The sequence below is a fragment of the Capricornis sumatraensis genome, chromosome 10 (assembly GCF_032405125.1).
Source record: "Capricornis sumatraensis isolate serow.1 chromosome 10, serow.2, whole genome shotgun sequence".
Classification (NCBI taxonomy): Eukaryota; Metazoa; Chordata; class Mammalia; order Artiodactyla; family Bovidae; genus Capricornis; species Capricornis sumatraensis.
The window spans coordinates 1,742,098-1,763,456 of NC_091078.1; the positions used below are offsets into that span (position 1 = coordinate 1,742,098).

At 40.8% G+C, this 21,359-nt stretch overlaps 1 protein-coding gene and 1 non-coding gene across 3 annotated transcripts; both read right to left on the reverse strand.

The window, feature by feature from the left end:
* Positions 1-222: 222 nt before the first annotated feature.
* On the reverse strand, positions 223-21,135 carry LOC138087048 (mitochondrial import inner membrane translocase subunit Tim23). Of its 2 annotated transcripts, none has more exons than XM_068981834.1 (7): positions 20,916-21,135; positions 18,337-18,395; positions 10,484-10,577; positions 10,185-10,269; positions 7,921-7,979; positions 6,077-6,187; positions 223-825 (listed from the first exon to the last, which is right to left on the reverse strand). In XM_068981834.1, the coding sequence occupies exons 1-7, from the start codon at positions 21,019-21,021 to the stop codon at positions 710-712; spliced, it is 630 nt and encodes a 209-aa protein (XP_068837935.1). In that variant the 5' UTR covers positions 21,022-21,135; the 3' UTR covers positions 223-709. The 2 variants fall into 2 exon arrangements, with proteins under 2 accessions (XP_068837935.1, XP_068837936.1); XM_068981835.1 differs by lacking the exon at positions 223-825 and adding an exon at positions 851-963.
* On the reverse strand, positions 8,335-8,534 carry LOC138088080 (small nucleolar RNA SNORA74). The gene has a single exon (XR_011145666.1). It is a non-coding gene; the product is annotated as a small nucleolar RNA SNORA74 (small nucleolar RNA).
* Positions 21,136-21,359: the final 224 nt, after the last annotated feature.

Genomic DNA, 21,359 nt, shown 5'->3' on the forward strand with positions numbered 1-21,359 from the left:
ACTCGTCCCCCTTTCTGTCGCTTTCCCGGGGCTTCCTTAGAAACTTCCAGCTCTGTCTATGCCATCTCTCTCATCATCCCCAGTGAGACTGAGTTAGGATTATTCTAGCACAGCACACCGACGGTATAACAGTTAACCTGAGATATCTTGAGGCTGTTTAGTGTCAGCTCTGTTGGAGAAAAATGTTTAACCTAGTTGCTAACGCTGCTAGTAGCCCTTCACTTCATCACAAACATGAAAACATGCTTTGGCCTATGGGAGCAGAGAGAAGTCAAGAGCAACTTTGGAGAAACACCCACTATGTTACTGTTGGAGTTAGGACTTCCGTTCTATTTTCACCCTTTATTGGGAATACAGAGCAATACTACAGTCTTGGGTCATTAGGTGAACAAATGCGGCTGGTACAGCATTGACAAGCAGGCCTGCATTCTGGGATTAAGTGGTCTTCCAGAAGTGGGCACGAGCAAAAACAGGTGCAAGGTCTTCGTAGGAGAACCGCACCACTCAGCCGCCAAGGGGCGTTTTGTCTTCAACTCAGTAATGGCTGGAAGGAGTGCCAGTCCTGGTCAACCATCCATGTTCTTCATCACAGCAAACTGGAATCTCTAGTTTTTCAAATTAGTTGTAGAAGAGTAAATGCCTCCAGACTGACTTATAAACTGATCAGGGTGACTCCTAAGTGTCCTCCGTTTGTAAACTAGCAGAATCTTCAGAGTGACTGCTGGAGCACAGAGCCCTTCATGTGCTCCCAGTTATTGTACAGAGCGTAGAGGCTCGTAAGCGTTAGTCCTGCTAGACCGCCTCGTGCTGCCCCTCGAAGGCCGCCTGGGAGAGGAAAAGGGAGAGTGTCATTACACACTTGGACTGCACACTGTCCCATCAGAGGGCGACCTAAGAGGTTTGCAAAGCTGAGACACACTCTTCAGATTTATGAAGATTCCATCCCAAACAGGAGAGTAAGCTCTGAAAATAAATAAACCAAGACTGAAATTCAGTAGACACAGATTCCCCCTAAGTCACCTGCTTAATACGTAAACGATGTATCCATAGTAACAGCCTTTTTTCACTTTTAATCTCACAGTTATCAGCATGGTGTTTTGACTTTCCTCAATCTGACTTGATCCTAGGACATTTTTGGACAAGACCTTATGCTTCTTACTGAAATCCCAGGCAGATCAGTAATTCCCTGCTAGTCCTAACTTTCAGAACTTCACTGGCACTGCCAGTTGATTTAAGGTGGTATGTAAACAAGGCGATACCCTCTTTGGAGACGGTATTAACAGGCTTTGGACTCTGCACAGGTCCTCTAAAGATTAATTTTGAAGACTCAAGACAGTGGTGGGAGATAAGATGGCTGTAATCAAGGTCTGAGTCGGGTGCTGATGAAGCACCGACTCTCCCATTACCTAGCCCTATTCTGATGTTTCAGAAAATCTCCAACTAATGAGCAGAGACATAACTTAGCATCATTTAGTCACTCAGTCGTGTCTGACTCTGTTGCGACCACAAGGACTACAGCCCGCCAGGCTCCTCTGTCCCTGGAATTCTCCAGGCAAGAACACTGGCGTGGGTTGAATACTGGAGTGGGTTGCCGTTTCCTTCTCCAGGGGATCTTCCTGACCCACAGGATCAAACCTGGGTCTCCTGCTTGGCAGGCAGATTCTCTACCACTGAGCCACCTGGGAAGCTCCAAGCATCGTCATGCTAGTGGAAAAACATTCCAGGATTAGGATTAGACTTTGAGCTATTTTTGCTTAACAAAAGAATTTTTTTCACGTGGAAAAAGATTATGGAATAGGTATTTCATTTGAAATGCAGAAACAATGTTTCAACCAGTTACCTGAAAATAGTCACCAAGTCTAGTAAAAGGAATGGGGGTACCCAAAGCAGCTTTTAAGAAATACTTGATGTTCTCTTAACAGTTTCACAAATAAGTAGGGATAACAGACTTCAGGTAGTCTGTATGGTATCTATGGAGTATTTGCTGCAAGTCATGTGTTAGGAAAGCAAAGGTCCAGTGTTTATGGTATACCCTATTAGAAACCCTTTAGCTACATTCCAGTAAATTCCATGAAATTCAGTGACGCTGGTGAGTTAGAACACTTCAGACCAACCATTTCTGCAATGCACGTCCTGCCAGATGGCTTCAGATGATAGATTAAAGGGTTACTCCCTCTAGGAGCCTCTCTAGCCTGAAGACTTTAGATAGCTGACTGGCTTAGGCTTCAACTCTGAAGTACCCCAATTATCTCTCTTAAACAAACCCAAATAGAAACTGCAGGCATCATCTATAAACAGCCATCAAATATGTAGGAAGGGGGATGATACACAAAAAAATTTAATCACAGTAAATGGGAGATATTTCCTTCAAGTCTATCTCATCTATCTTGCCACACTTAAGATTAGGCATGACAGCTGCATTTGCAACTATTCAATGTGGCTGGAAAATGGGCTGACAGTGAACTTCAGACCAAATTTCTAGAAATGGAAAAAATAAGCAATGAAGCCCAGGAAAAATAAATGCCATCTGAGACAGCATCACTATGGTTCAGATATAATGAATGTTCTCTAAGCAGGTTACAAAACCAGAAGACTCCAGTGTAAACCAGAAGCTATAAAGATTTAAGAACTTTGGGAGGTCAGTGGCATAGTGCCTCTTAACAGTTTATCCCCTAGAATGCCTTCTACTTTCATACCAAAATGAAGCAACCTTAGTACAAAACATAACCCTTTTGTACTAGCCTCCTCTGAAGGCTAAGAAAAAATTGCTTCTAGCACGACTGAGCAACTGTTTCTAGCAAGAAGATACCAAACATGTACTGTATCATTTACTACACAGTAACCCTGACTCAGTGAAAGTTGCTCAGTCATGTCCAACTCTTTGCAACCCCATGGACTATACAGTAGTCCATGCAATTCTCCAGACCAGAATACTGGAGTGGGTAGCCTTTCCCTTCTCCAGGGGATCTTCCCAACCCAGGGACTGAGCCTAGGTCGTGCTGCAGGTGGACTATCTACCAGCTGAGCCACCAGGGAAGCCTGGCTCAAGGGTAGCCTTTTATTACGTTTTAGTTTTAACTCTTTCCAATAATGTCAGGGTTTTCCATCTGGTTGATCTGTTAAAGAATTTAACAGCCTTGGCTTTAGGCTTTCTGTAACAAAACAACCTTTGCCCAACTAAGTACAGGAAGTTGATTAGCAAATACACTTGCTCTGAACACAGTGAACCAAATGAGGCCAATGGTTAACCTCTATAAAGCAAAACAAACATGAGGCTTCTGTTTTATTGTCTATCTTTTGGATCCTTATACAATTCTTCCAAAAAGGGCAAATGTCATCTCTTCTAAACCTGGGAAAATGAGGCCCAGAATATTTAAGTGCCTAGTTTATTTGGTATAGAGCTGATTACTGGCAGAGCTAACACACTGAACTGATAATTACTTCAGTACAGGGGTCAGCACATTTTTTTTTGAAACAGATGGAAAATAAACCCACTTTTTACCTGCATGTTTCTAAAGAGTATGTATCTTGCTATTTCTTGATGTTTCGATCCTACATATTGTAGATACATATAACCATGTAAAATGTTCACTATTTTAAAATGTAAAATACATTCTTAGTCTGCAAACTGTGAAGAGACAGGCATCTGGCCAGAAGGAGCCTGTTGCCCTGTTTTAGGGGAACGGCCTTACCTACACACTGAGACAGCTTACAAATCCAACAAATTTCTGCACTATTTAACTTAAATTGTTTTTAAAAAACTCTTTAAAATTGTGATAAAATACACATAACAAAAAATTTACCATTGGTAAGTGTACACTTCAGTAGCATTACATACACTGACCCTGGGCTACCAGCATCCACCTTCTTTCCTTCGTGGTTTAGGCTGACTCTAGACTAAAGGAGTACCTGAACTGTCTTCCAAATCCTTGAATATGGGAGTTTTTTAATAAATTTCTGCCACACAAAATTCTGTGCTTTGTTTTAAGTGGTGTCTAAACCAGAAATCAGTAAAAGACACTGCTTTGCCTCCGTCCGCAATTTTGATGTGCTGAATTAAACTAGTCAGCTGGGAACTAGGAACCAGTGTTGGAATTCTGGGTCAGCAGATCATTCACCTCTTCTGTGTTCCACAATTGTGGTGGAAACTGAAACCCACTGAAACTGAAAAACGGAAACCCACTTGTCACCTGACAAAGCACTAATGAATATTCTTTTTTGCTTTTTCTCTTCTGAGCCATGAGCATTCTTTTCCATAATTTATGTTGGAGATGTCCCAGGCTGGGAAGATGCTATTCCTGCAAGGAAGTCCTGGACACACAAAACTAGGTTCTCATTTTTCTCCTGTGATAATCCCAAGTATTCAGCCTTCCCCTTTGTATCTTTAAAATATGTGTAATGTGTCTTAAACGAGGTGGTAATTCAGTCCATTCTTATACTTAAGGCTGCCCCCAACACAGGAAATGCTGTAATGGCTGACGCTGAGTAAGAAAGCGGGGACTGGTGAGGACTGAGCTAGAGCTCCCGTGTCCATCCCCTGGGGTAGCAGCGCCCCCAGGGCAGCTCCTGCCATCTGCTCCCGTATACAACGTGAGCCGTGTGTCTTCCATTTTTGCAAAAGAATTAAAATCTCCAGATTTTTGTGTGGAATCTCCTGTTCCTTAAATTTTACTTTGATCTTTCATAAACACAGTTTGGGCCGATTAAACACTTGCTGGCTGAGTGCCACCCCTGTGGTGCCAATTAAGGTTTTAAACTCCTTTGTCTGACCCCAAAGATTTTCACTGTGAAAGTATTTTTAGGTTTTTAACAAGGTTTTTCTATGCCAACATTTTCGTGTATACAAAAGATATTTCCTGTCTTATTGTGCCTAGGAGATATTTCCTTTCTTATTATGCCTAGGAGCTCTGCTGATGTGTATCAGAACAGGCACGTGTTGCAAGAAGTCTTGTGAGCTCTTAGGGATACGATTCCAAATGTTACCATTTTCAGTATTAAAAAAGCCTCTTGCTCTCAGACATACCATGAAATTTTAGATTTTATAATCCTGTAAGAGAGACTTCTCTCTCATTTCTAGTAAAAGTGAGGCAAAAAATGCTACTTGATGTTTGTGATGGAGGAATTACCTAAGAACAAAAATTACTTAATCGAGTGTCTGAAGCATAATAAAACAATCAAACAAAAGTACTGTTCAGAGGCTTGAGTACAAAACATAACTAGGCAATTATGGCATAAATTTAGGCAATTTAAAACAGAAATGTGAGAAAAATCTGGGGCTGTCACTAGTTTTATGATCTTTTGAAAAAGAACGTCTTTAATGTGCTCATCTATAAAACTGGGGTATTGTGATTATCACTTCACAGAGTTTAACAAGTTATATATTAAGTGGTTATTACTGAGAAAATAACCATAACTCAGCAAATGTTCATTTCTTTTCCATCTTAGAGGACAATTTGATATTCGATCTTCATCCAAGTAATTTTGATTCAACTCTTAGGATTCACTCCACCACTGTTCATAACAACATCATGCACGGCAGCCAAAGGCAGAAGCAACCGAAGTGTCCACTGGCAGATGAATGAACAAAATGTGGTGTATATGTATGATGGCGTATTATTCAGCCTTAAAAAGGAAGGAAATTCTGATACATGCTATACTGTGAGGTTATACTAAATGAAATAAGCCAGTCACTGAAAGAAGAACACTACACGACTCCACTTCCATGAGGGCCCTCAAGGAATCAGATTCATAGAAAGTAGAATGGTGGTTGCCAGGGGCTGCAGAAGGGGGAGGACAGAGTTGCTGTTTAGTGGGCAGAGTTTCAGTTTTATATGATGAAGAAAAGTTCTGGAGTTGCATAACAATGTTAATATACTTAACATAATTGAACTGTACATTTAAATAGTTTGGATGGTCAATTTTATGTGTATTTTATGAAAATTAATAAAATCGCAAACCGTGAGGTATCAAAGAACACTATACTACCAAAAAAAAAATTCTTTTAAAAACTACAGTATGGCCAAAAAGCATACTTCAACTGTATTAACAGACAGTTCCACCATTTAATGGTACCTACCTGTACATTTATACAACATGCCTGTCATAGTTCCAGCTGCTACTGTGTTAAGGTCATCTTCTGCACCTCTTGTCTTCTCAATGATGACACCAAATGCACTATAAAGCAAAGCTGCAAGGGCAATGGAACGGGTCACAATAAAAAAGTGAACTGAAAGTCAGTGTGGCAATGATATTCAGATAAACGCCTTCTACAGACATCATAAGACATATAAGCAATGATCACTGGAACACTGTAGTAACAAAAGCTTAGCAACAAATCAAGTGACTTTCAAGAGGGGACTGATCCAGAGAGACTTTCCACACAATGGAATACTATGCACTCAAAATGCAGGAAGAGCTCTGCCCACTAACATGTAAAGCAGGCACATGTGTGTGTGACTCTGGATAGGCAAAGAAAATGTTTGGAAAGCAAAGAAATTTATTAGCTATTTATGGAAAGTAACACTGCGGAGACCCAGGAAGAGTATCTTTTTCACTTCCATTTATTTGTTAACAGCTGTACTTAGAATTTAGAAACAAAAGCAAAACACATGCATTTCTATTTTAAGAAAAAGACAACTTCAAGACAATGGGCTTTAGTTTCTGCACATGTGAAAACTCTAACAATAGCACTATTGAGTTTACCAAGCGATCCCCCTAAATCGCCATCCTCTTCCGGCTCTAAAGAGACATAATGCATGAATGCATTACCTCTTCTCCTGCCCCTTTTCAAAATTACAGCAAACTCGGCCTCACAACTCCTCTGCTGTGAAGTTTTATACTTCTACAAAGGCTCTTCTTCCAGTTTCAATTTATTTAACTCAAACTAAACTTGAGCAAAACATCATAACTGATCACATTATAAGGAAAACATACAGGGCAACTGACCATTCCAGCTTGCTCAGAATTGGTATTTCCGGAACAGTAACTGAACTGAGAATGTCCAGGGCCTCACTCTAGGTACAAGCAATCTCACAAGCATCGACTCAAAGGAGGGTGGCTGCAAGGGGCAGGGGTACTGGGGGCACAAGCAGTACAGGGAAGTAGCCCTTTACCAGGACCCCAAACGCAAACCTGACTGTCTAAGGGTGACCATGTCCTGCTTCCAGAACCTACGACAAGGCCAGGACCTCTGTCACACAGGAGGCCTCTCTTATCTTTTGACAAGCTACCTACATTTTCTCTTACTTAATCTGCCATCAGTTAAAGACTTTCAGACACAGAAAACTTTGGTCGAGGGCATAAGTGCCATAAGTAAGCTTCTTATATTAGTCATGAATAATCAAAAGAGTCAATCATTCATAAACACTATAGTATGAAAGCATTTGTTGCTAAGTACTACTAAATTATACCTTCCTTAGAACTGCAAATATTTCCAGTATCTACAAAGGCCCTGTTGCAACTCAGGCAGTTAGTCTGAGAAATCTCATTAGGTAAACAGGATGATGAATGGGCTATTAGGAAAACGTATCAGGAGGGCTGGATTCCTCCTCATATCTGCTATAGAACCTTGAGCTTTTCCTAACACACAAAAACATTTGCCTTGTTGCTGAACTATCTGGATTTCACTGAGTTAAAATATGATTTTATTTGGTGTCTTGATGCGATAGGAGAGTATGTAGTGTTTAAAATATTTAGCAAAGAGTATATTCACAATGGTATTAGTACCTGGCATGATTTTGCTATGTATCAATAGTTTATGATCTTTTCCTAAGTAGTATTTACACTGCTCACCAGAGTGGATTTAAACATAATTATGAACATCCCAGCACCAGAATTTTAGTTGATCAAATTGTTCATGATACATGTACATTCTTTCTTTGTAATGATCATGATTTATTATAAAGTGAGATATCTACTTACCCAGAGAACCTAGGGTATTAGCCCAAAGTGCCCCTTGCCTAGTCACCATATTCAAGATCCTACCAGGGCAGAAAGAGAAAGAATCTGTATTTAGAACCAGTACTGCTTTAGTGTTTAGAAAACCATATAACATCAATTTTAAATATATAAACACAATACCCAAAGTTTTCTTTATTTTTTTAATTTTAAAACTTAACACCTCCTTAGAATTCAATAAGGAATCCTTTTACTTTACATAAATGAAGGTTAGGTTAAAGACTCCCAATGTTTTGGTGCAATGCATAAAGAAAATTCTAATTACTAAATACATTAAATTATTAAATATATAAAAGGTTTGAATGATATCCTGGACTGTATCTTACCAGCACCCAGAGAGAAGGAAAAAGCGCCCCATTAGAGACCTGAGGAGTGTTCTGTGTCTGCTCCCACACCAGCGCTAAGCGGCCACGGGGAGCACTTAGCACACTCTCAGGGGAGCACGGCCCTGCCCTCACCAGTGCCGGACGCCACCAGGACAGCGGCGGAGGCGACTGGAGCAGAGGACAGAGCCTTCCTCTCCCAGCAGAGCAACACTGTCACAGGAACGGCCGTCCCGACAGCTGACTGCTGCTGGGAACCACGGAGTTACAATAGCAAGCAGTAAAGAGCCTGTTTAAACTAATGCTCAATAGTAACAAAACTTTGTATTACTTCTAAAGGATTATTAAAAAAATTAGTAATGGTTACAAATATTGTTAAATAGTGAATTGCTACATATTTACTAATATTTTAAGTTTAGCACTTAATTGTTTTTCATCTGTGATAAGCTTCTAAAACTATTAATTTTCATTACTGTATTGCTGGTCGCACTGCAAAGTGGCAAAGTTCTTTGGAACATGATTGGGCAACATACTTTCATTTACTGGGTCCTTACCTACTTCCCACTGTAATCATCTCTTAACAGATTAAAGACAGAAAAGTAGAGAAACTTACCCAAGATCCCACTAAGTAATGAATCTGGGCTTTGAAACTATATAGATCTTTTCTGGCCTGAAACCTGATTATCTTTCCATTTTTTAAATGCTATCTCTGTCTAAAAAAATCAGAATGAGTATATAAAACAAAATGATGTATAAGATTTAAAAAATCTGACTTTAAAAAAGCAAACTAATTCAACTCTCTCAAAAATTTAATAACTATGATGGTTTTCAGAAACAAAGGTTATCTTTTCTAAGAGACCTTCCAAATTGTTAAATAATAATATGATGCTGGGGATTTGTTTCAAAATAATATGAGAGGGGAGAAAGTGATGGGACACAGTTGGTCCTGGTGCTGGTTAGTGGTTGTTGAACTTGGGTTATGGTATATATTCAAAACTATCCATAATACAAAAAGTAAAAAAAAACAAAACTGGAGTAAAGAATGAATATTACCAACATAAATACAAAAATATTCAAGGATCTGAGCTTGTAAAGCAAGGGCAGTGATCCATACAGTAACAGGAAGGTGAAAAGTTTGAAAGGCCTTCAGGTTTCCCAAGATTTCATTCTAACACACCTGCTGCCATCTGCTGGCCAAGGAAAACTGTGCCCTTCCACTCATATGAAGCATAAAATGCGCTTTGTTTAGAAAACCTAAAAAACATTATTCAAGGAGCAGCAGAAGGGTCTGGTCATGTCTGCCTCTGAAGCAGGGTGGAGACGCACAGCATGCACACTTTCTGACTTCTTTATTTGCACTTTCCCTTCTCTACAAACTTCAGTTTCCTACGGTGAGTATCTCACTCCTTTCAGAGCTACCTCTAAGTTCCAGGAATTTCATGGACACTTTCTGCGCCTTTGCACTTCAGAAATGGAGGGTGAAGTCAGTGAGTAATTCAATCAAATGACAACAAACTTAGTAATTACTCTTATGTGCTTCTTATTTCTTCACTTACCATGTCCTATGGTTTTGCACAGCCCTGAACAATCCAAATAATGTACTAGTAATTCAACAATTTGAAAAGCATGTGATATAGGCCTGCAAAATAGAACAGGTGCAGCTGAGAAGTGAGGCTGGAATAGCCCCAGCTGATGGACACTGATTCAAAAATCACTCCTAAAAGCTTAGACCCAGCAACTTGCTTCCTAAATTCCTTTTATAATGAATAAGGGGAAAACACCAGCAAAAAAATTGACCAAAAATTATGCAGTACTCTAAATATTGTAATCTCAAGGTCGTGCTCATTAGGCCAACAAAGTAGAGATTAATACTCAAACATCAGTAAGTCATCACATGAGACTTACTGTACATTTCTTGGTTTGGACCAGGCCATGTTCTGGGTTTCCTTCAATCCTAGCCGTAGACCATTCATTGCCCCAAATGCGGCCCCTGGAAAATCAGAGTAATAATTCATTCAAATAATCAGCTTTATATTAAAGAGCAATTATACTTGATTCTTTTCCATTTTTCTTTAATAAGAAAAAATGTAAATAATGATTTTTTAAAAAAAACACCCTGAAGCTATTATTTTAATTGCCTTGGATTTTAAGCACTTTTGACTACCTGGATTTAGGACACTTAAAAACCATATATAAATACCAACCTGTCATACAACATCCTCCAATGGTAAAGAAGGCCAGTTCAAATCTGCCCCGGGTTTTATTAGCTCCAGTTGGTAAAATAAACTCATCTGTATCCTACAGGGATAATAATGAAAATCAAGTTCAGCTCCCCTCAACACACGTATTATACTTGCAAAGTGTTTAATTTTTCAAGGGAGTTTTTCACAGAATGTAAAACGTAAATTAAGTAAAACTCCACTATACTTTGTCAAACAAAGATAAAACTTTCTGCAACAAAAGCAACATGTAACCAAAGTGAAATGAAGTACATAATATATACAGTTATGCTCATTAGTTCTTAGGAGAAATTCTTGCTCAGAATTTAGCTTCTCAATGTAAATTTGATAGATTATACGTAATTTGCCTTCACGATAAATTTGACAATTTAAGAGTGCCATCTCTATAGAAAGGCAAACTGAAAGCTATGAGAGGTAACAAAAAACCAGTCTGGAAGGAGAAAATAACTCATTCTGTAGCTATTAATACTATTTATCAACCACCATTTTACTATATGTTAAGACCAAATGTTCATGAAAAACGAGCAGAAACGAGAGAAGTATAATAGACTGGATCACTTACACAAGGGCAAAAACACCACTTTAACAGTTCTTAACTGTCTGGAGGGCATGTATTCCTTTTCTAATCTCGGAAAGCTACTAGAAGGAAAGCTACCCTCCTTCTAGTAAATGCACACACAAAATCTGGTATGAACTCCCCGCCCTGAAGATCACGCGAGAACACTGGGTCGAGAAGCATCACTGTCAGTGCACAACAGGATTGATTTTGCAATACAATATACTTTCCGGAAGAACAAACACACTTACACTTCTGCCAAGCTTTCTATATAAAAATAGCTAAGATAAGCTCCTGAACCATAGCACACACCCTTAACACAAAATGTTAACAAATAAACATCGCTTTGGCAAACACTGGCCTTTGGTAAACGCGTTCACGACTAGGAAAACTCCACCTCTACGCTAGCTCTGATTTCTGGCTTGTGCATAAATTCTTACCAAAAATTGTACAAATAAATAAACACATGTACTCTCATCACACAGAAATGGTCTGCTGAGCAATAATAAGCAAATCTGAATAGATTCTATGTCTAAATATATTAAACATATATTTGTAAATTCTGAGTGCTTCCTGACTTTTCAAGTAATGACTTAGTTTTATTTTTTTTTAATGACTTAGTTTTAAATTGTGCTTCTTAAGGTTTTTAGGAATGCTGTATTTAATATGATGAGGTAAACAAATATGATGATTATTTATGATCCAGAAATGGACCCTAATACAAATGGGGGGAAACATGGTGGCCATAATCAACATTAGCAGGTACGGTGCACGCCATCACTGACTCACTCCTCAGTGAGTGAGTCAGCCTTGCATTCCTGAGATAGCCAGCAATTACTCTCTGATGTTGTGTGTGTGTGTGCGCGCGCGTGCATTAAATAGCTCAGTCATGTCTGACTCTCTGCGACCCATGGACTGTAGCCAGCCAGGCTCCTCTGTCCGTGGAATTCTCCAGGCAAGAATACTGGAGTCGGTTGCCATGCCCTCCTCCACGGGATCTTTCTAACCCTCTAGCGTGTCCTGAATTGGCAGGTGGGTTCTTTACCCTCAGTGCCACCTGGGAAGCCCTTTTGATGTTGTAAACTCTGTCCGTGGAATTCTCCAGGCAAGAATACTGGAGTCGGTTGCCATGCCCTCCTCCACGGGATCTTTCTAACCCTCTAGCGTGTCCTGAATTGGCAGGTGGGTTCTTTACCCTCAGTGCCACCTGGGAAGCCCTTTTGATGTTGTAAACTGAGTTTTTGCAACTTTATTTGTGTTGAATCAGCAATTTCTCAAAAAAAAAAAAAAAAAAAAAAAAACCCAAAAAAACAAATCATCAAAACCCCACAAAAACAAACAACAAAAAACTGAGGCTAATATAAACCTTAAAATGTATAACCCCTAATTTCAAATGTTTGTATTCATCAGACCACTCTTATTTCCATAGGCTTTTGAATAAAAATAACCTGATCTAATAAAATAAACTCAGGTAGTAAAGATTCTTCCTTTCTCACATGTACTGATTTGGTTTAAGATTGAAAAGATTCCCACTTTAATGATCTCTTAAAACTTTGTTAACTTCTCACACAATATTTTTATGGGGTTCAAAAGCTAATTACTTGTTGCTTCTACATGTAAACCCCTCATCTGTGCTCTGATCTCTGCTCCTGATTCAGAAGTGCACACACAGAAGCAGGCGGCCACTGCTGCTGAGCCCCCTCACCCCTGCTCACTCCCAGGGTTTTGAAGAAAAGCTGGGAGCTGCTTGCCTTACTGTTTCCTCCTTCATGAACTGGACATTAAAGACTAGAACATTCAAAAGCAATTTTATCTAAAGGAAAAATCAGAAAGAGACAACACACGTCCAGGAAAAAAGTGTAGGCTCTGAAAAAGACTGAGAAGAGCTTCAGTTTATACTCCAGGCTGGCCCTCAACGCAAAGGCAGCCTGTATGAGTAAAACCCAAACAACAACCAAATAAAGGCAACCCTCAGGGAAGGCAAGAGGGTCTCATCTCCAGAGTTAACCACGTTATTAGAAATGTCCGATTTTCAACAACAAAAAAAAATCACAAGGCATACAAAGCAACAGCAAAGTATGGGCCATTCAATGGGAAAAAAAAGATCAACAGAGCTGTCCCTAGGAAACACCTGATAGGAGATTGACTAGGCTTTAAAACAAAAGCCTAGATCTAAATGACTTTAAAGTAATTGTCATAAAGATGCTCAAAGACCTAAGGAAGATGTGGAGAAAGTCAAGACAATGTATGAACAAAATGGAAACAGAAGGAAAATCTAGAAAGAAACCAAAAATAAATTCTGGAACTGAAAAGAACAGTTGGTAAATTCACTACATGGATTCAAAGATTTGAGCAGGCAGAATAGACAACCACCAATTATAAGACGATAGAAATTACTGAGTCTTAGGATCAGGAGGAAATATAATTGAACAGAAGTGAACAGAGAGCCTTAAGGATCTTTGTGATATTGCAAAGCAGACGAGAATACAGACTGTGAGTCACAGAAGGAGAATGTTCGAAGAAACAATGGCTGAAAACTCCCCCAAATTTGATGAGAGATGCAAGTGAACATTGAAGAAACTCAATAAACACCAAGTAAGATACATTCAAAAAGACTCATACTGGGATGTACTAAAATCAAAAGTTTTGAAAGCTACAGAGAGAGATTCTTGAATGTAGCAAGAGAGAAGCAACTCACATATAAGGATCCTCAATAAGATTATCAGTCAGTTTCTCAAGAGAAACTCTGGAGGCCACTAGGAAGTGGGCTGTTAATTATCAGTCAATTTCTCAAGAGAACCTTTGGAGGCCACTAGGAAGTGGGCTGACATATAACACTGTCCTTCAAAAATAAGGAGATATTAAAGATTCCCAGAAAAATAAAAGTTGAGCGAGTTTGTGACCACTGGACCTGCCCTGCGAGACACGATGAAGGGAGTCCTGCAAACCACAATGAAAGGATAAGAGAGTGACGCACAGCCTGATGAGGGGCAGAGAGTGCAATAAAAGCAAATAAATGGACAGTTGTCAAAGGACTACTGTAGCTTCTGTTTTTGACTCCACCTTTGTATTTCTACATAACTTTAAATTTTAAAGGATTTAAAAGAATTATTAGATTATGTTTTTGAGCACATGATGTATAAAGATACAATTCTGTGACATCAACAATTGAGAGGGGCAGGGACAGGTGGTAAAGGAGCAGTATTTTTGTATGTTACCAAAGTTAAACTGGTATAAATTCAAATTAGTGTTTTAACTTTAGAAAACTGCTATAGAGTATATACAAAAAAAAAAAAAAGTCATGAGAAAGGAATTTAAACAATTTTCCACAAAAAAATCAAACACAAAAGAAGTTATTAATGTAAGAAAGGAGAGACAAAAAAGTTAGGTTACAGAAAATGAAGAGCAAAACACCAAAATCTCTCCTCAGCAGCAACCACTTTAAAGTGTATTCAGCTCTAGACAAAAGACAGAGATTAGCGCAATGCACTCAGAAATGTGATCCATTTATACATACGGTGGCTACAACAGATTCCCTTTACTTCCAAAGACACAAAATGATTCAAAGTGAAAGGATGGAAAAAGATAGTCCATGCAAATAATAACCAAAAGAGCAGGGCGGCTGTATTAAAATTAGAAAATAAAAAGTTTGTAAGAAACAAAGAATGATATTACATCAGTAAAGTTTCAACACAGCAAGAAAATACAATTATAAACATTTACTTATCTAGTAACAGACCATCCAAATAAATTAAGCAAAGTGTCAGTCACTCAGTCATGACCGAATCTTTGTGATCCTATGGACTGTGGCCCACCCGGCTCCTCTGTCCTTGGATTCCCCAGGCAATACTGGAGTGGGTTGCCGTTTCCTTCTCCAGGGGATCTTCCTAACCCAGGGATGGAACCGGCATCTCTTGCACTGGCAGGCAGATTCTTTACTGCTGAGCCACCAGGGAAGACCCCATAATAAAGATTAGAGCAGAGATAAATGAATAAATTACTGAAATCAGAAATGAAGGTGAGGATATCACTACTGATTCTAAAGAATTAAAAAGGATCATAAGAAACTGTCATTAACAAGTTTGTATGCCAACAAACTGAATGTCCTTGATGAAATGTACAAATTCCTAGAAACACAAAACTCACCAAGAAACAGAAAATCTGAAGAGACCAGTAAAAAGACTGAATCACTAATTAAAAAAAAATTTCACAACAAAGAAAAACCCTGGACCTGATGGCTTCACTGGTAAGTGTAATCAAACGTTTAAAGAACTAACCCCCACTGCAGGGGTTCCCTGGTGGCCTAGTAGTTAGGATTCCAGACTTTCACTGCCATGGGCTGGGTCAATCTCTGGACAGGGAAGTCGTGGAGCACAGATGCAAAACAAAAAACACAAAACACTCCAAAACCCTAACACCAATCCTCAGGCTCTTCCAAAACCCTGAAGTGGAGGAAATGCTTGGAACATTTCATGACTCTGGGTGTGAGGCAAGTATGGTCATACCAAAGCCAGACAGAGACACTGCAAAAAAACTACAGGCCAAAACCCCCCATGAACACTGCTGCAAAGTCTTAGACAAAAGTCCAGGAAACCAAAGCCAGAAGCATAGTCAAAGGGGTATACCTCATGACCAAGCGGCACTCCAAAGAAGCAAAACAATCTTGAAAAATGAGGAGCAATCCTGAAGGACTCACACTTGCTGATTTCAAAACTTACCAAAGCTACAATCCTCAATAAGCCTGAATGTATGCTGGTGCGGTGCTAGTATACATAAGGACGTGCACATCAACGGACAGAACAGAGTCCAGAAATAAACCTTTGCACGTATGGTCAGACGATTCTTGGCTAGAATGTTAAGGCCATTAGACAGGGAAAAGACAGTCTTTTGAAAAAACGGTACTGTAAAAGCTGGATAGCCATATGGCAAGAGTGAAGCTGGATCTTTACCTAACACCACACACAAAAATTAACTCAAAATGGATCAAAGACTTAAATGGAAGACCCAAAGCTGTAAAACTCTTAGAAGAAAACACTGGGAAAAAAGCTTTGTCATAACACATTTAGCCATGATTTCTTGGATATGGCACCAAAGGCAACAAGTGATAAAACACAAATATTGGCCTTCGTGATTTTTATGCACCAAAAGACAACATCAAGAGTAAAAAGGCAACTCACAGAATGGGAGGAAATACTTGCAAGTCATATATCTATAAGGGGTTAATACTCAGAATATACAGAGAATGTCTAAAATTCAACATAATTCAAATGAACTGATTCCAAGTTGGACAAAGGAGTTGAACAGACATTTTTCCAAAGATAGACAAAAGGCCAATAAATACATGAAAAGTTGCTCAACATCACTAATCATTCATCAGTTCAGTTCAGTCGCTCAGTCGTGTCTGACTCTTTGTGACCCCATGAACTGCAGCACACCAGGCCTCTCTGTCCATCACCAACTCCCGGAGTTCACTCAAACTCACATCCATCAATTCAGTGATGCCATCCACCCATCTCATCCTCTGTTGTCCCCTCCTCCTCCTGCCCCCAATCCCTCCCAGCATCAGGGTCTTTTCCAACGAGTCAACTCTTCGCATGAGGTGGCCAAAGTACTGGAGTTTCAGCTTTAGCCTCAGTCCTCCCAATGAACACCCAGGGCTAGAAGACCTACAAGATCTTTTAAAATAAACACCCAAAAAAGATGTCCTTTTCATTACAGGGGACTGGAATGCAAAAATAGGAAGGCAAGAAACACCTGGAGTAACTCCAGCAAATTTGGCCTTGGAGTACGGAATGAAGCAGGGCAAAGGCTAATAGAGTTTTGCCAAGAGAACGCACTGGTCGTTAACAAACACTCTCTTCCAACAACAAGAGAAGACTCTACACATGGACATCACCAGATGGTCAACTCCAAAATCAGACTGATTATATTCTTTGCAGCCAAAAATGGAGCAGCTCTATACAGTCAGCAAAAAACAAGACCAGGAGCTGACTGTGGCTCAGATCATGAACTCCTTATTGCCAAATTCAGACTTAAATTGAAGAAAGTGGGGAAAACCACTAGACCACTAATCATTAGGGAAATGCTAATCAAAACTACAGTAAGTCACCACTCCAGTCATTTTAATAATGATTCTCAAAAAATTCCAGATAATCAAAACTGTTGGTGAGAATGTGGAGAAAGTGGAACGCTCGTGCACTGTTGGTGAGAATGTGGAGAAACTGGAACGCTCGTGCACTGTTGGTGAGAATGTGGAGAAAGTGGAACGCTCGTGCACTGTTGGTAGGAATGTGGAGAAAGTGGAACGCTCGTGCACTGTTGGTGGGAATGTGGAGAAAGTGGAACGCTCGTGCACTGTTGGTGGGAATGTGGAGAAAGTGGAACGCTCGTGCACTGTTGGTGAGAATGTGGAGAAAGTGGAACGCTCGTGCACTGTTGGTGGGAATGAAACACGGCACCGCTGCAGTGGAAAGCAGTGTGGCAGTTTCTCAGAAAATTACAGGCATGACTGCCCTGCGATGGGACAATTCTACTTCTGGATGCACAGCCAAAAGAGCTGAAATGAGGATCTGGAAAAGGTGTCTATACACCAAAATTCACAGTAGCACTACTCACAACTAAAACCTGGAAGCGATCCAAGTGTCCACAGGACACGTGAATGGATAAGCAAAATGGGAGATTACGCGGCCTTGAAAGAAAGGGGACTCTGACACGCGCTACAATGCATACGAGCCTTGAGGGCATTATGCTGGCTGGACTAACTCCGCCACACACACACAAAGACTGTATGAGTCCACTTATTTCAGGTGCTCAGAGCATTCAAAAATCGCCAGACAGAAAGCAGAAGGGTAGTTGTCAGGAACCGGGAGGAGGAAGGAAAAAGGAGCTACTGTTTAACGGGCACAGAGTTTCACTTCACAGCATGAAAAGCATGGCACTCGTAGGTGGTAACAGCTATACAGAATTAGGAATGCAACCACCGAACAGTACAGTCAGAGATGGCAACTTTTGTTAATTTTATCACAACCTTAAAAAAAAATGAAAAAACAAAACAAAAAACCAACCAAACCCCCAAATCCTTTAATCAATAGTGTCAGGAAGGGATGCAAGGCAAACCCGTGGAGTTTGTGGGGGGAAAGGGTGAAAGAGGAGCAGAGACTTGATGCCTCTAGAAGCACATATCACAGGTCAAGTCAACATAGGTACCTGCGGTTATTTTTTTAAATGGTAAGGTAGAGGACCAGACTAATAAAGTTCTTACCTGTACGAGATACCGTGGATCCACATTTAAATAAGGAGACAGAGGGTTCATACCAGTTACTAGAGAGAAAAGAAAGCAATATATTGCAATAAAAATTTAGTTACTTCGTTTAGCATTAATTCTGCTCTTGATTCTTCAATGCATTCTGCAATTCTGACTTACGATGCCTGCAAATTTTCCTCCCACTTTTCTGTCTTATCCTTCCTGCCTGGCAGTTTAGGGGCCGACTCCTCCTGGCGGCCTCAATCCTGCACTGGTGTTTCAGGCTCTCATATCAGGACACCGGCAGTAACAGGGACCAAATAACTGAAGTAGCAGGAAGCATAGCCCAGTTCATCCATAAAGCTAATTTCCCTCCACTTCACTACAAAAGTACCTGACAACTGTGTGTGTGTGTTAGCTGCTCAGCCGTGTCCGTCTCTTTGTGATCCAATGGACTGTAGCCTGCCAGGCTCCTCTGTCCATGAAGTCTCCAGGCAAGAATCCTGGAGTGAGGTGCCGTTCCCTTCTCCAGGGATCAAACCTGGGTCTCCTGCGCTGCACGCAGATTCTTTGCTGTCTGAGCCACCAGGGACTATACACATTGCAAAGTAAGACTGACAAGAGACAAACCAATTTCATGAAGGGGAAAAAAAATCACTTGGGTTATGTGTTGTGTATAAATATTTTAAGGCAATTCCTTCAGATCTAAGTGTTGACAGTTGCTGACAAAGTTGATTTATATAATAGAGAATTCTAGGTCATCACCAGAAGGATGGAGGTCAGGGCAAAAGAAAACGGGAGCTCTCCGAGGGCCAGACTTGAATTCCATTACCTTTGAAGACAGAAAAATCTATCAAGGAAAAGTCAACTTCCTCATATTTTAAATTGAATCTTTGGATCCTCTGTATCTCAGATGGTTGTTCTCAAATCTATCCATTACCCAGAACTCTGGTCTTCTCATCAACCCGAAGGCCTGTTAGTTCTATATCCAAAACCTATCTTGAATGGTACTCACCGTCTCTACTGCTGCCATCCTAGTCCAATCACTACCTAATTGGACTCCTTACTTGCTCCAGTCTCTCCAATTCACTTTCTAAATGGTAATTAAACTCATTTTTTTTCCAGAAAAGGAAATCAATCTAAATGGCTTCCATTTACACTTGTAACTAAGTCCAAACTCCTTATAAAACACTCCATTAGCTGCCATTCCTTCACCTCTAATCTCAGTATCTCCAGCCTCACCAGCTCCCTTGTAGACTGCAGACACAATGGCCTAACAGCTGTTCCTTAAACATTTACCTCCTCTCAGACCTCCTGAATACCATTCAAATGGTATTCAAATACAGCTCAAATGTCAACAACCCTGAGTAGTTTTTCCTGGGCCATTTTTAAATGGCTTCAGCTCCCATTTGGAGAAGGAAATGGCAACCCACTCGTGTTCTTGCCTGGAGAATCCCAGGGTCGGGGGAGCCTGGTGGGCTGCCGTCTACGGGGTCGCATAGAATCAGACACGACTGAAGCGACTTAGCAGCAGCTACCATCACCATCTCAAAATCCTATTTGCCTTTACACATTTACCACTAACTGAAACACTTTATTACTTGGCTCACTTCAATGGAATGGAAGCTCTGTGAAAACATCAGTCATTTTAAAAAATATAACTGCTGCAGTCCTGCACCCAGAAAACTCCATCTTACGTAATCAATCAACAGTGTGTACTCCTTGATCTCTTAATTCACCTTGAAATCTTAATGTAATAATGCCTTTTCACATTAAGGCAGTGCGCTTTGTGCTCCGAAACTCATGAACTAGCCATATCCTATAACTTACATGCAAACTATGTTCTAGATTCAGTTTTCACACAGGTGACACTAGGAATTTTAAAAGCCGTTTTTGTTTTTGAGCATAAAAGACCTAAAGAAAGAGTAGAGAGATTCTCAAGATAAAAGTTTTATAAAGCTCTTATCCTTCACCAACTTCCCACTATCTTTAAGTCCACGTTTTAGTCATCCAGGTGAATACCCACAGTTAGAAAGTTCCAAAGATCAGGAATCCATGTTCGTGGTATTTAGGAGAGGGCGCAGGCAGGGTGTTCGCGCCTCCTTTCCTAAAATTCCTTCTTGGCTTCTTTTCCGTATCTATAAAAAAGTTCAGTTCTGCAAGTTTCTCCACTTGACGCCTATTTCTTTCTCATCTGTATGCGTTATTACAGAGTGTTTTGCCCTGAAGGCTACTACTTCGTGGCTTAGGATATGTGACTTTGTGTTAAAAAGTTACCTATGGGCTCGATATGTGGGAGGAACGGTAAGGCAGGAAGCCTGAATATAAGAGGGAAAAAACATGCAGTATCTCCCGGATCCAAGTCAGCCACAGAGAGCTTCTCCGGATCCACGGCTCCAAACACTCGTTCAGTGTTGGAAAATGCGGCCGTGCAGACACACGGGCCCCACTACTGGTACTGAAGCTTGCGACCGCAGCAAAAAAAAAAAAAAAAAGAAAGAAAGAAAAAAAAGAGAGAGAGAGAACAGGACACACCGCACGTGGGGGGCGGTGGCAAGAACCAGTGAGAATGTTCGCAGGCGAGGCCTGATACTTACGCGGGACTCCAGCCAAATCCGCGTGCGAGTAGCCTGCTCCGCCGGCTCCGAAAAAGCCGGCCAACCCCCCAGTGGTTTTGTTGCCACTACCCCCGCCGCCCTCCATGGTGTCGCAGCAAACTGCCCGTCTGCTTCTCCCCGCCGCCTCCGGCCGAGGTAGTCTGCTCGGCCGTCGCTCCTCGGTAAGAGCGGGGAGACCCGCGTTACCACCGGCTCCTTCACACGCTGACCTTCCGGGCGCCGGTGCTCGCTAAACCTCACACTTCCGGTTTGCGACAGCGTACGTCCCGGAAGCCGGAAGCACCTGACGGCAGCTTTCCGGTGGTGGGAAAGTGAACGAAGCCAGAATCAGAACGGCTCATCCTGAGGCTGGTAGGGGGCCGGTGGAAGAGGGAAGGCAGGCGTCTGGATAGGGCCTGGTTCGGGAGGCTGTCAGAGCAGGAG

Bases quoted from the DNA above. Each gene is read 5' to 3' on its own strand.
- LOC138087048 (XM_068981834.1), bottom strand. From the start codon at position 21,021: ATGGAGGGCGGCGGGGGTAGTGGCAACAAAACCACTGGGGGGTTGGCC. The intron at 10,578-18,336 runs GTAAGAACTTTA...TTATCCCTGTAG, and splicing joins ATCCACGGTATCTCGTACAG to GATACAGATGAGTTTATTTT. The intron at 7,980-10,184 runs GTAAGTCTCATG...CTGCCCTGGTAG, and splicing joins TCCAAACCAAGAAATGTACA to GATCTTGAATATGGTGACTA.